This window comes from Gadus chalcogrammus, chromosome 20, assembly GCF_026213295.1.
Source record: "Gadus chalcogrammus isolate NIFS_2021 chromosome 20, NIFS_Gcha_1.0, whole genome shotgun sequence".
In the NCBI taxonomy this organism is placed as follows: Eukaryota; Metazoa; Chordata; class Actinopteri; order Gadiformes; family Gadidae; genus Gadus; species Gadus chalcogrammus.
This window is the reverse complement of record NC_079431.1, coordinates 2,946,381-2,961,071: the sequence shown is the minus strand read 5'-3', so window position 1 is coordinate 2,961,071 and position 14,691 is coordinate 2,946,381. Positions and strand designations below refer to the sequence as shown.

Here is a 14,691-nt window from a genome sequence, read left to right as displayed (position 1 = left end):
CACGGGCAGACGGCAGCACTCGCCCGACCGCGTGGGAGAGGTAAGAACCCACCAGAGCCAAGACAAGCATTTCCATTTCACTCCCCCCACTTCATACAGTGTGTGAATAATAATAATAATAATAATAATAATAATATTAATTCGCCACTCGTGCATAAAGCCGGCGCAGCTGCACATTAACATAGGTCGCACCGCTCTTTTTGGATTCATGTTTTTTTTTTATCCGGGAGTTCTTGAAACAAAGGAGCGCTCTCCCCTCTCTCTCCCGACTCCCGACCATCCCGGACCCTGACGACGGAGCGCCGAGCGGGTGGTATGTAGGAGAGAGCGAGGGAATCAAAAGGGTGGAAATTCACAGCTGAGAATAAACGCTGGCTGTTCCCCGAGGTGGTTTGTCTTTACGCTTCTCTTTCTACAGATGTTAGACCCTTTTTTTAGTAAAGACCTGGGGTTCTTTGGTAGCACTTTGATATCCTGCTCGAATTCAATATGTGAAATAGAAGAGCCACTTCGTGACTTGGAGCACATCACACTCTTTGAAGTCGGATCCAATTTTTGCTGCTCACCATTTGATGTTGAAAGGATGAAATGAGGAAAATGTACAGTTTTTGCCAGTAACTCTGCTGAGCATATGTAAGATTAAAAAAAGCAAAATCCTTTGGAGGATGTACTCAGAAATGTTAAGCAGATTAATACTTTCCTATAGCTCTTTTATTCAGAGATAAAAATTAAATATGGGGGGAACTACACATGTGCTTGTTTTGTTTTTTGCACCACCCTCTCTCCGCCTCACAATTAAGTCAGTATGTTAGCTGTTTGCTAGGAGGTAGCGCTAATAAAGAAACGCATGTGATTGCATTAGCATGTGATTAGCATTGCGGCGCACATTAACAGTTCCGCGTTACATCGGCGCCCCATTGGTGGAAGAAGGGGTAAATAAACGAACACAACACTCGCACATGAATACATAAATAAAGAGGACACGCACAACACAACACAACACGCTCGTCAGCGCTCGTGTGCTCCTATCTGACGTCTCTCTCTGCGACGGTGTCGTTTGTTTGCGCCGTCTTTCTCCTTGTCTCCTCCTCAAGCCGGGGCCCGGCGGCCCAGACAGAAGAGTGACAGACGGGTGGACAGACAAAGGCCGGGTGGAGGGCTGCGTGGCGGGGCCTCGACGGGAGCCAGCCGGGCCGAGAGACACCCAGTGTACACAAGGTAAGCCCCAGACGCACTGTGGCTCGGGGGCTGCAGGTAATTACACAGGCAGGCAGGAGGAATACGGCTTTAATGGATAAAGTGGCACTTTGAATGGATTTTGAGTTTCTTTCCTCCACCTTTCATCACCGCACTCCCACACACACGCACACACACAGACACACAGACACGCACACACACACACACACACACACACACACAGGCGCACGCACGCGCACACACAGGCGCACGCACGCGCACACACACACACACACACACACAGGCGCACGCACACGCACACGCACACGCACACACACACACACACACACACACACACACACACACACACACACACACACACACACACAACAAACAGCCCGGGAGTGTGACGGGTGAGTTCGCCTGCAGTATGCTAATAACCACAGCTCATCATAAACGCTGCGCCTCGGTTATGTTTTGTCCTCCTCTCCCCCTCCTCCCCGAGTCACACAGATACTTCAAAGCGTTTCCTCTCTCCCCTGTGCACGGACGACTCCCCCCTCTCCCCCCCTCGCAAAATAATTAATCATCAATGGCTCCATCGGCTGTCACAGCGGCAGTGACGAGCACAACGCACACAAACACTGATTTACTGAACATATGTTTGCTTTGCCTCGTCGCCCCGGGCGGCTGAATTACATTCATTTAGTCCTCCTGGGCGCCTGGGTGGGTGGCATGTGTACCCCGGCCCCCCCCCCCACCCCCCCCGTGCCGGGCCCTCAGCCTGCCCACCCATAGGCTGGCTGGGGGACGGGGGGGACGGGGGGTGGGGGTGGGGCCCGGCCCTTCATTAATGTTATTAAAGGCAGTCTGAGGTGGGAGACGGAGGTGGGATGGCGTTTAGCGGAGCGGCCGGGAGATTACGGGGATTAGGCCGGGGTAACGCGGCGCAGACAGGGCTCTCTCCGGCGGCCTGATTACTGTCAGCCCGCCACAGCAGGTCTGGGTTAGATAGCGGCTAATTCCCTAATGCGGCAGTACAGGTGACCTCCGCCCCCTAGCATGGGGCGGGGATTGGGGGGAGGGGGGGGGGGAAATGGATATGTTCTCGTGTGATTAAAGGGCGGGAAATGGATATCAGCTTGAGCCCGTTTTGTTTGACTTTGTTTTGGTTTTTTTTAACACCAGGAAAGGAGATAGATTGATTTATTTAGTGGGTTTTATTCGAGTGATGTTTTAGGGTCTGCGAGCCCCCCTGTTGTTCAGTTTATAACATGTGTCCTTACAAGGGATTTTCAAAGTAAAGGTCTACTTTGTGTTTGGCCTCACTTGCTCTACAGAGAGACGAGTAGTTACTCCACTCTTATGTGCACATAGTTCACGTGTCCAGACAGTTCTCTAGCACCGGGAGGCTTCATTGTAATATGTCCTCATGCAGGAATCGTAGGAAGTGGTTATTTCACCTACGGATGAAATTCATTGTTTTCATTTAATTGTACTTTTAACTCGTAATATTTGAATACTTCTATACTAATACTATTGTAAGACACTTATTAAGAAATATTGCAAAAAGACGCACAACAACATAACTGCATGCATAGCTTATTAAATCTGCCCATTTTCTGGGTTGCCATATCACAGAGGCGCAAAAAATAAATACAAAATACAGAAAATCTCAAAAAATGCAGACACGGTTTCTGTGTGTGTTCATGAACACAATGATTGGTGGTAGAATCGGCTGCCTCATTTGCATGCGTCATTTTTTTCCTTTGCATAAATTAAGACAATTCGACCCGATATTGATCCGGAGAAGGCACAAATTGGTGCATAGAACTTCACCAGCATACAGGAAATGAAGGGTTTGACGCTCTGAAATTCCTGGGGGTCGACCCCCCCCCCCCCCCCCACTTTATGTGTACCAGAGTACGCCCTTGGGCTACGATGCGAGGGGCACCATCTAAACTCCTGCCTCGGGCACCAAATTTGTCAGGGCCGGCACTGGGTGTGAGCCAAAGTGTGTGTTCTTGTGTGTGTGTGTGTGTGCGGCTGGTGTTTTGGTTTGAGATATCAGCCCGACTTTACACACCTCCTTCTCCTCCACAACAAACGAGGAGTCGGGGCTCCTCTGAAAGGTGACACCGAGGGGGGTGGGGGGGGGGGTGCGTTCCTCGCTGGGTGTTCTCCGCTCTGAAGCACCGGATTCACCCTAATCCTTCCACCTCGAACACGCGTTCACCCGCCGGGCCGCCGGAGCGCGCGCCTCCTACCTCCTGCCTCCTGCCTCCTTGTCCTCTGTGCCCTGACCTCGCTGGGGGATTTGGCCCCTGACTGTGTGGGGAGGAAACCCCCCGCGGAGCGTCCACACAGCTTTCACCGCCGCGGCGGTGACCCCGTGTTAGAGATCACACAGATATCCTTCAGCACCCTTCATATTCCTCATCCTGTGTGTGCGTGCGTGTGTGTGTGTGTGTGTGTGTGTGTGTGTGTGTGTGTGTGTGTGTGTGTGTGTGTGTGTGTGTGTGTGTGTGTGTGTGTGTGTGTGTGTGTGTGTGTGTGTGTGTGTGTGTGTGTGTGTCGGTATATGTGTGGATGCTTGTGTGTGATCGTACGTGTGCGTCCCTCTGTGTGTGCGACTACGTGCATGTGCATGCCTGTGTGTGTGTCTGTGTGCGTGTGCGTGTGTGTGTCTGCGTCTCACTGTGAGGCCGGCTTGCAGCTCGGGTTGCACTCAGGAAGCCTCATTTGAATACGTGGAGCGGGGGGGGGGTGGCGTGCGGCAGTGGCCCCGGCACCCAGGGCACGCTTTGATCCCATCTGAGGGCCTCCCTTCATCCTGGGGCCGGGGGGGGGGCTGTGGGACCCGGGCCCCGCCAGATGTGAGGAGCCCAGGTCCCTTCCTGTGCCCCGTCCTGCCGCCGTCGCCCCGGGTGCGAACCCGGGGTCAACCTCGACTTCTGTGGGACACCAACAGAGAAGAGAGAGGGGGCGACCATTTACAAAAATTAGCCCCATGGAACTAATCCCTCTCCCCCCCCTTGCCCCCCGTCCCCCTGTCCCGCCTTCCAACCCTCGCCCAAACTTCCAGCGTTGGGGTAGGGAACTCTCGGTCATGCCCCGGAACTTTCCGGCCCCCGTCCCGGGCGTTGGAAATGCGTGAATCGGCTTAGCCCTGCGCCCGACCATGCGCCTCACGCCGCCACAGAAGGCAGAGTCCTCCCTGTTCCCCGCGCCTTTGAACTCCACCGGCTGCAGGCTCCCTTCAGCGCCGAGTGAATTATCTGTTTGAGTGATGTTGACACCGAGCTTGGCGACCATTCTTAATCTGTCAGCCAAATAGCCCCGCAGTGCTTTCATTTAATGCAGAGGAGAGAGCGAGCTAAAGGACTGAGAGAGAGAGGGAGAGAGAGAGAGAGGGAGAGGGAGAGAGAGGGGGAGAGAGAGGAGAGAGAGAGAGAGAGAGAGAGAGAGAGAGAGAGAGAGAGAGAGAGAGGGGGAGAGAGAGAGAGGGAGAGAGAGAGAGGGGGAGAGAGAGAGGGGGAGAGAGAGAGAGAGAGGGAGAGGGAGAGGGAGAGAGAGAGAGAGAATTTTGATTCCTTAGTACTCTGTGCAAACTCTCAGATGTCTGAACACGAAGCTTTTTGGATTTTTCCACACTCTTTTGCAATGAAAAAACGATCACATATATGCATACATATTCACACACACACACACACACACACACACACACACACACACACACACACACACACACACACACACACACACACACTGCATCATACAGACGCAAACACTTGTATACACTACACACATAAACAAACATGCATACATACCTACATACATATTTACATGCATACATATTCACATGCATACAAACATATTCACATACAGCAATACATATTCACATACATACTTACATGCATACTTTACATACTTAACATACTTTACATACACACAAACACACACACACACACATCATACAGACACAAATACTTATATACACTACACACACAACCATACACACATACCTACATACATATTTACATGCATGCATACATGCATACATATTTAAATGCATGCATACAAATGTACATGCAAACATACATACATACATGCATACATACATACTTATATACATACATACATACATACATACTTATATACATACATACATGCTTACATACATACATATTCACATGCATACACACATATTCACATACACACACCAATACATATTCACATACATACATACTTTACATACTTAACATACTTTACATACACACACACACAAACACAAACACACACACACACACCTACACACAGATGATTGCCGTGAGAGCAGCGTGTGGCAGGTGTCTGAGCCGCCCTGATGTTAAACAGGAGGTTGAGGCGTGGCGGCGGTGGCGGCGGCGGCGGCGGCGGCGATAGCATCACAGCGCCGCAGTAAACAGGATGCCGGATCAGTCGGCGCTGACTTTATGGTTTATGAAAGCTGAGCTACTTATGTTAACAGGCTTTTTTTTTTTTCCTTGAAGATTATAGTTGTGGTAAACACACATGTCAGGAGAGAGGGGAGCGAGGCGCGGATAAAGTGGAGGCACAAACACGCACGGCCAATTACTGCTGCACCTCCACTAGAGAGGGGGAGAGGGAACCTGGTGCTTTGAAGAGACACAGAGGAGGAGGAGGAGGGGGAGGAGGAGAGGGGAGGAGGAGGAGGAGGAGGAGGAGGAGGAGAGGGGGAGGAGGAGAGGGGAGGAGGAGAGGGAGGAGTGGGGAGGAGGAGGAGGAGGAGTAGAAGGAGGAGGAGGAGGAGCAGAGGGGAAGAGGAGAGGGAGGCGCAGACGGAGGAATGGGGAGGAGGAGGAGGAGGGGGAGGATGGGGAGGTGGAAGAGGAGAGGGAGGAGGAGGAGAAGGGGAGAGGGGAAATGGTTGAGGGATAAAGTTGAGAAGGGGTGGGAGAGGAGGAGGAGAAGGGGGAGGAGGGTGCGTTGTAGGTCGGTAGTGCTGCATGATGATCAATGACAATTGATTTCTGCCCCCCCCCTCCGGGTCTCCTAAACCCTGCCCTCCTGGTCCTTCCAGCCCCTGTTGTGTTTTGCTTTAATCTGCAGCTGAGTGAGTTTGATCAGAATGGGCTATTGACGAGGGGCGGAGCCCACCTTGATGTCAAATCCCGCCCTCACACACACACACACACACACATACAGACACACACACACACACACACACACACATACAGACATACAGACACACACACACACACACACACACACACACACACACACACACACACACACACACACACACACACACACACACACACACACACACACACACACACACACACACACACACATTGCTCTATGTCGCTTTGTTGACATACAGGCAGCAGTTCAGTTGACACCACTTTCCCACAAGTCCGCCCCCCGTGAGTGTTTGTTAGAAAGCCTGGCTGAGACAGCCACCCCCACCCAACTACACCACAACCACACCACCACCACCACATAATTCAAACCTCCACCACCACCACCACACTACCAAAGCTAAAACCACCAGCAACGCAATAACCACTACCTCCACCCCAGTTTAACCACCACCGGCCCACCACTAAAACCACCACCTCCACCACCACCACACCACTAAAACCACCACAACATCCACCACCACCACACCACTAAAACCACCACAACATCCACCACCACCACACCACTAAAACCACCACCTCCACTACCTCCACACCACTAAAACCACCACCTCCACCACCACCACACCACTAAAACCACCACCTCCACCACCACTAAAACCACCACCTCCACCACCTCTCTCCCTCTCTCCCCCTCTCCTCTCCCCCTCTCCTCTCCCCTCCTCTCCCTCCCTCAGCCCTCCCCTGTGATTCCTCCCTCCTGCCCCCCCCTCCTCCAGGTGGTATCAGCCCCCCCCCCCCCCCCCCGGATGCCTCCACGCCGGGGTTAAGTTCCCGGCGCGTGGCAGAGATCCGGACGGGGGATAGGGGCCGACGCGCGACGGCGGTAAGGAGTTCCCCGTGTCTGCCGCCGACCGCCGTAATCCTCTTAATGTCAGCGGGAGACGTTAACAGGATGTACATCCAAACGGCTCTTCCTCTCCCCCTCTCACGCGCGCTAATCTCTCCCGACGGGCGGGAGAAAGAGGGGGAGAGGAGATACGGAGGTGGAGGCGGAGGATGAGCTCGGTGCGCGGCGGCGGCGGCGGCGGCGGCGGCGCCAGAGCGCGGCTCATTTGATGCCGTGTTTGACACGTTAGCTCGTGCTCAGAATTAGGACTTTGGGTTTAGCCGCTGTTTGAAGCTGCGCCGTGCGCGCCTGCACCGACACCGGTGGTGGGTGGAGGCGGCGGTGGTTGTGGAGGCGGCGGTGGTTGTGGTGGTGGGGGTGGTGGTTGTGGTGGGGGTGGTGGTGGTGGTTTGGGTGTTTTTGGTTGGTGGTGGTGCTGGTGCTGGTGCTGGAGGTGGTGGTGCTGGGAGGGGGGGGGGGAGTTGGTGGAGGTTGTGATGGTGGAAGTGGTGAGGGTGGAGGAGATGGGGGTGATGGAGGAAGTGACGTTAGTGGTGACGGTGGTTGGAGTGGTGGTGGTGGTGATGGTGGAGGAGGTGGGGGTGGTGGGTTTGATGGTTGGAAGGTGAAGGTGATGCTGGAGGTGGGGGTGGGGGTGGGGTTGGTGGTGCTTGTGGTTCTACCAACAGGAAAAACCAAGAAGGACAATGATTACAACGACAAACCCCCTATCATATCGAAGAGCATGCCACCATAAGTATCACTATGATCACTTATTTAAGTACATGAGTAGGCCTAAATAATTACTGCACACTATAAAAGGAACATTTGGTGTTGAGTTTCAAAGTGCAGACATTATGATGTTGAAAAGGATTTCAGACCCTAACGAAAAACATATTTATACAATTACTTATTTACATGAATAAATACTTTCTGCATAATCCGAACGGTTTAAATCGTTTCCAAATGAAACATTGAAAGGGATACATAGTGTAAACAGACTTAGCGTGCATGTTACCTAGGAACGAGAAGGCCATGTGTAGAGTTTCAGCCTCTCTGTTATTAAAACAATATACATGTTTATTCAGTATTCTGCCCTTCCACACACATGCAGCACAGACATCTCCCACCCATAATTAAGTCACTGAACGGCAAACTGATTCTCTTCCTTTCTCCTTCTGTACAAAGACCTGTCTGAAAGGTTTAAACCATCCGATCTGCCATCAATGAAGAAGATTGATTTGGGTGTGAAACATTGGTTTCAGGTCACAACATCCTCTCTGGGCACCAGTGGAAACAGATGGCCTTGTGAGGTGTTATGATCTGCAGCGATGTGATTCGCCTAACGTGTTCCCTGACTCAAAACACATGAGTGGTCTCTTCAACGGACGCGCCCTAAACGGAGGCTTTAGTACTGAACCGCCGGGTCAAACGCAGGAGGGCCGATGAACTTGGACGGCCCACATTTCTGAATCTGACCAATGACGTCACTGCATGTGTCCGTCTGTCCGTGTCTATGTCCGCCCGTCTGTCTGAATGTCTGTCTGCATTGTGTGTCTGTGTATATTTGTGATTGCTTGTGTGTGTGTGTGTGTTTGCGTGTGTATGCTTGTGTGTGTGTGTGTGTGTGTGTGTGTGTGTGTGTGTGTGTGTGTGTGTGTGTGTGTGTGTGTGTGTGTGTGTGTGTGTGTGTGTGTGTGTGTGTGTGTGTGTGTGTTACAAATTAAAAAAAATAAACAAGTCAATAAGTCAATAAAAAACCACAAAGACTAAAACCACAACACAACTCAAAATACCACAACTCAAATGAAAAAGCCACAACATAATGGAAGGGGTCTTCAGCGGATGTTGACAATGAAACAGACTGACTATTACTGCCGGCATACTATTATTATATGCTCACACAGAAAATAATGTGGATAGCATACGCCTAATCAAAAGAATAGGTGTTCTTTGAAATGCCAGCTTCCCTTGTGCCAGGCTTATCGGCATCATATAAGAATTTGACGTTCTTTCCACTTGAACTGCAGAGTCCCGATTCATTGTCAACATCAATGACGCTCTTCATTGTGTTGTGGTTCTCGTGTTTCCGTCGATGTGCTTGCGTCTTTTCGAATTTTGCAAAGTGTTTTGGATTTGCTCTGGATGTGTTTGTTGGACACGTCTCAGCCACTGAAGGGTCTGGGTAGCTCATGCCTCAACTCGACATCAAGGGCCCGTCAGTGTCGATGAACTCTCCCCATCGTCCAGCCTTTCGCTGGCCTGGTGGCTGCCAGTTCTCTGCTCAGGGGTATCCCACTGGACTCCAAATCGATGGGCTGCTCATTCATTCAACCAACACGCCTTTTAGTGGTTCTTTTATGTCGGCTTGCCCTCTTCGCCTTTTTTTTAAGGGGGGGATTCAGAGGGGTGTTTAGGGATGTAACCCAAGTCATCTGCCTCTCTTTGAAAAATGTATCCCCCCCCCCCCCAAAAAAGATAAAAGTTATTCCCAATACTTGTATCTCAGAATGGGAGAATTCTCAGTCTTTCACTAAGAGGACGGGGGGGAAGGGGGGGGGGGAATCTGCTGGGCTTTCTTTTGATAGAGAGAGGAATCAATATTGCATGAATTCCATCGCTGCTGTATTCCCGCTTGACCAGGAGCCCTCCCCGACCCCGACACCACATCTCACCCGCCACCGCTTAGCAGCCCTGGTGGGAGGCCGTGTCCAACCCCTTCCCTGGATCCGCCCCCCCCACCAGGTCCCAGTGCGGACCCCCCCCCCACCCACCCCACCCCCACCCCCAACACCCCCGTACCAGCAGCCTGTTGGGCCGGCCGGGGGGCCAGAGGAAGCCTGTCTCTGGGGGGTCCGCCTCCGATCAAATGGCAACCGTTTCCCCCCTCTAAAGAGGCCGAGATGGGGGGTCTGTGATCGTCGGCCTGTGATGTGCTTCACGCTGTAATGGCTGTAGGCCGTGATTGACGCGTGGAGGGAGGCTGGGAGCCGCGTGGGGGCGGATCCACGCTGCAGAAACATTACAGGGACCCTGCAGCCCGCTGGAGCTAGCCAGAGAGCTAGCAGGGAGCTAGCCAGGGAGCTAGCCTTCTGCTGTGATGCAGGAACAACTCTGGTGTCGTTTAATGCATTGATGGACACCCTGGTTTAAAGGAGACATGTTATAACAACAGGTGTGAGTGTGATTCGCCTTACAAGCCGTTTCGAAAATCCGCCCCGTATGACATCACTAGTGGGCGTGTCCACCTAGATCTGTGCTGGATAGATCAGTCTACCGGCCTACCCAGTGGACTGAAGTAAACCTTGCTCATCTATCCAGCACAGATCTAGGTGGACACGCCCCCTAGTGATGTCAGAAGGGGCAGATTTTCGAAACGGCTTGTAAGGCGAATCACACTCACACCTGGTGGTATAATATGTCCCCTTTAAACGTTCTGGGTTCAAACCCCAGAGTCCACAGTCTGTCTGTATGCACCCTTGGGCGAGGCGCCTTTATTAACTGTACTTCACTACGAGTTGATTTGGATGTTGGTGTCATCTGCTAAAGGACTAGATAGTAGCCAGTAATAGAAGACACGGTACAGATTCACTCGTTACTAATGGCTGATTCGATCATTCATTTGTAGTTTTAGGTTTTCAAGGCATGGGGGGAGGACGACTGGTGGTGTAGACGGCGGCCGTGGTGGTGTAGACGGCGGCCGTGGCGGTGTAGACGGCGGCCGTGGCGGTGTTTTGGAAGCGCTATTGTGCTTCAACGTGATTAGGATATTTTTTTGTTGTTGTTCAAGGTTGTCAGAATTCATTGGGCATGATTGAACACTTTGATGCCGTTTCAGGGGAATACGGAATTTGCTTATCAAAACCGTCTCAGGCATCATTAGCGGAAACAACGGCCTACATACGTTTATTATGCCTCTGAAGCTTTTATATTAGGTAATTGTTATGTCCCAGGCTTTTTTCGTTCATATCTGCAAAATATGGGAGAATATTTCAACATAACATCCCAAAGTCCTCCTCATCGCTCCCTAAAAGGTGGATATATATGTGTGTGAAGAATCCTGTGTGCTGAGAGTCAGTGTGTCCAGTCCTGTGTCCCGTCCTGCTCGCTTTGTGTGTTTAAACATGTGTGTACATGTGTGTGTGTGTGTGTTTGTGTGTGAGTCAGCCGGGGAGCAGGCCTCTCGTCGGTGTGAATCCTGCGTCTTAGGAGCCAGGAGGCGCCGCGATAAATAAGGGGTTCCTCAAGTCTCAGGACGGACGGAGAGGAAGTGATCATATTAGTTCATCTCACATCAGTGCGCCGCTTACGTCCTCGGCCGCATTTCAAGTGCGTCCTCATGCGATCATAGAAACTGACAGGAAACTTTTCCAGGCCTTTTTACAAAGCGTGGTTTTAAATGAACCTTTGCTGGTTCTGAGCGCATGGGGGGGGCGACCGCCCTTTGATGTACGGTGGGGGGGGGGGGGGGGGGGGGGGGGGTGTTGAGATGTGATGAGGGCCGTTCAAAGCGAAGCATCAAGTAGCTTCGAGATGACCGAGGCGCAAACGCTTGCTTTCGTCAAGGTACTGGAGCCGGCGAAGCAGCTGCAGATGAAGACGGAGACTAAGAAGAAGATGCGTCTCCGCGTTCTTACCTTAAAAAACGCAGAGGGGAGCAGATGAAACGATGTCTGACATTAAATATAGATGCTTCCTTGTAGTAGAGTCTGTGCTTTTTGAAACACATTCTTGTAATCCATAAATCTTGAAGTACTGCGCACGTGTTTTTTTTTTGTTTTTTTTTAAGAATCCACAGAGCCCTGGTGACTTATGTTTGAATAATCGAGCGATCACATAACACACATCTCATTACCTTTAGCAAAAGACGCCGTTGCCATTTCTTTCTCTCGTCCTTTTTTCTACATTCTGTGGGTCTATAAATAATGAATGGATCGGTTCTCAGAGCTTTTGAACCAGGAGTTCAACCAGCGTCAGCCTCTCCAAAGTTACAGGCCCGCTTGAAGAGGAGAAGTTTGCGAACGGAGGAACTCGTTTTTTTATGTTCTTCTCAACCCGTTCATGAATGAACCGAGGGCTGGACGCAATCTAGAACCTCCTTCAATATCCAAGGGGTCCCCAACATTTCTCCGTGCCCGGACCCCATTTCCTGCTCTAATCTTTTTTGCCACCCCAACTTTACATTCTGCTTCCACACAAATAGATTTGACCCCAATCAACATCTGTAACATCAATGTCCCGGTGAACGTAAGGGATTAGCCATCGTTAACTCGTGGTTATGAAACATTAACCAGGCAGTTATAGACAGTAAATTCATGAAGTTGATCATACCTTTAAAACAACAAGGTTTGTTTAAATGGATCATCCAATATCTATTATTATCTATATCTATCTGCTGCAACCCAATATGCACATCAGGAAACAGACGACTTTGCACTGGTAACACAAGACCTGTTTTTGTTACTCTGAGGTCCAGGGTTGCTGCTCCATCAACCCTGCCGTCGTGGCAACGATATATGTGTGTGTGTGGCAGCGACGCGTGTGTGTGTGTGTGGCAGCGATGTGTGTGTGTGTGTGTGTGGCAGCGATGTGTGTGTGTGTGTGTGGCAGTGATGTGTGTGTGTGTGTGTGGCAGTGATGTGTGTGTGTGTGTGTGTGGCAACATGTGTGTGTGTGGCAGCGACGAGTGTGTGTGTGTGTGGCAGCAACGTGTGTGAGTGTGTGTGTGTGTGTGTGTGGCAGCGACAACAGATTCTGCGTGTGTGTGTGTGTGTCACTCCGCTTGGCCGGCCCCTCGCTGGCTGGCTCCGGGTTGCGTCACGCTGATTTGCCGCGTTTGTTTGTTGTTTGTTGTCTGTTGTTGACGCAGGGCCGGCGACGCGGCTGCAGCAGAGAGTGCCACGCCGGCGGGCCCACCAGCCCAAGCTTCTGCACAGCCCCGAGGACAGCCTGTACTACAACCAGCTCAACGTCAGTTCAAAGCCCCCCCCCCGCGCACCACCACCGTCACCGACCCCCTCTCCTCCACCACCCCTCGATAACAGGCCTTTGTCTGACTTTGGTTCCAGATGATAATACAATTAAAGCTACCTGTGCCAGACCCTGCAGCCGCACCCCCCCCCCCCCCCCACCCCCCCCCCCCCACATGCATCCCTGCCTCTTGTCTTGAACATGTGCTTATGCTCTTTATCTGTTTCTTTCATGTCAGGATGTCTGCCTTCACGGTGAATAATTGATGTGGTTTATCAAAGCTGAGCGAGATGCACGCTTCGTCGGGCTCACTTGAGCCCCTTTGATCAGAAAAAAAATAAAATAAAATTATGCCGGGACTTCTGATATTATCAGCATCTGCTCGCATTCAACACAAAAATCACTTTGAATTAAAAATTAATGACTCGCCCCGCGCGCCCGTCTCCTCTGACTGTGTGCTCTCGGCCCTCTCCTCAGAGGGTGTTGGAACACCAGGGGAGCAAGAGGAAACCCAGGAAACTCGGGTGAGTGCGGAACGCCTTCCCCACTCGCGGCGACGCTAAGGAGAGCGGGGGGGGGGGGGCCCCCTCAGTGGGGGCCCCTCGCAGCCACAAATGGGAGTTGTTTTCTTAGGATGTAAATACTGCGCTGGAAATAACATGGTGGGAGGGGCGGGGCAAGGGGGGGCGGGGCAGGGGGGAGGGGGGAGGAGTCATTAGCACTACTCGCTGCTATATGGGAGGCTTTTGTCAGCCAGTGGAGGGTGGTTTGTAGACAGGATGGATGGATGAGTGGGATGAGGGTCACCCGCCATACCCATTGCTCTGACTTTATTCACTCATTCATCCGTTTATAAAGAGCTCCTCCCAACCCATGCATCTGCAGGTATGCAGTTATTGACCCATTCATCTTTTATAAAGACCTTTTCTCTAAACCCATGCATCTTTGGTTATTCATTCATTCATCTATTCACCTGTTTATAAAGACCTCTTCTCCAAACTAATGCTTCTTTGGTTATTCATTCATTCATTCATCTATTCACCTGTTTATAAAGACGTCTTCTCTAAACCCGTGAATCTTTGGTTATTCATTCATTCATCTATTCACCTGTTTATAAAGACCTCTTCTCCAAACTAATGCATCTTTGGTTATTCATTCATTCATCTATTCATCGGTTTATAAAGACCTCTTCTCCAAACTAATGCTTCTTTGGTTATTCATTGTTTACCGATTTGTGTTCATGTGAGTCTGTGTTGATAGTATTTAAATGTATTGATTTCTTTGGTCTCTATTGATTTCCTCTTCATTATCGTGGTGTCGTCCCCCCCCCCCCCCCCCCCCCCAGTCAGATCAAAGTCCTGGACGGGGAGGACGAGTACTACAAGCTCCTGGCCAGCGTGGACTCCATCCAAGGGGAGGGGCTCTACGGGCCCGGGACCCCCCACACCCTGTTCTGAGCCCCCCTGGGGGGCCCGCAGCCCAGCCTTACTCTCCCTGAGAACCGGTAAGACT

General features: G+C 51.3%; 1 protein-coding gene across 1 annotated transcript in view; it reads left to right on the top strand.

Moving 5' to 3' along the window:
• The window catches only part of myo3b (myosin IIIB), a 51,155-nt gene that overhangs the window by 26,981 nt on the left and 9,483 nt on the right, over positions 1–14,691 (top strand). Inside the window, exons 21-25 of the mRNA XM_056580335.1 lie at positions 1–40; positions 1,095–1,218; positions 13,079–13,179; positions 13,657–13,703; positions 14,525–14,683. The exon at positions 1–40 is cut by the window's left edge and continues 12 nt beyond it. Coding sequence (XP_056436310.1) covers positions 1–40; positions 1,095–1,218; positions 13,079–13,179; positions 13,657–13,703; positions 14,525–14,636 — 424 coding nt within the window. The 3' untranslated portion in view covers positions 14,637–14,683. The remainder of the gene's footprint in view (positions 41–1,094; positions 1,219–13,078; positions 13,180–13,656; positions 13,704–14,524; positions 14,684–14,691) is intronic.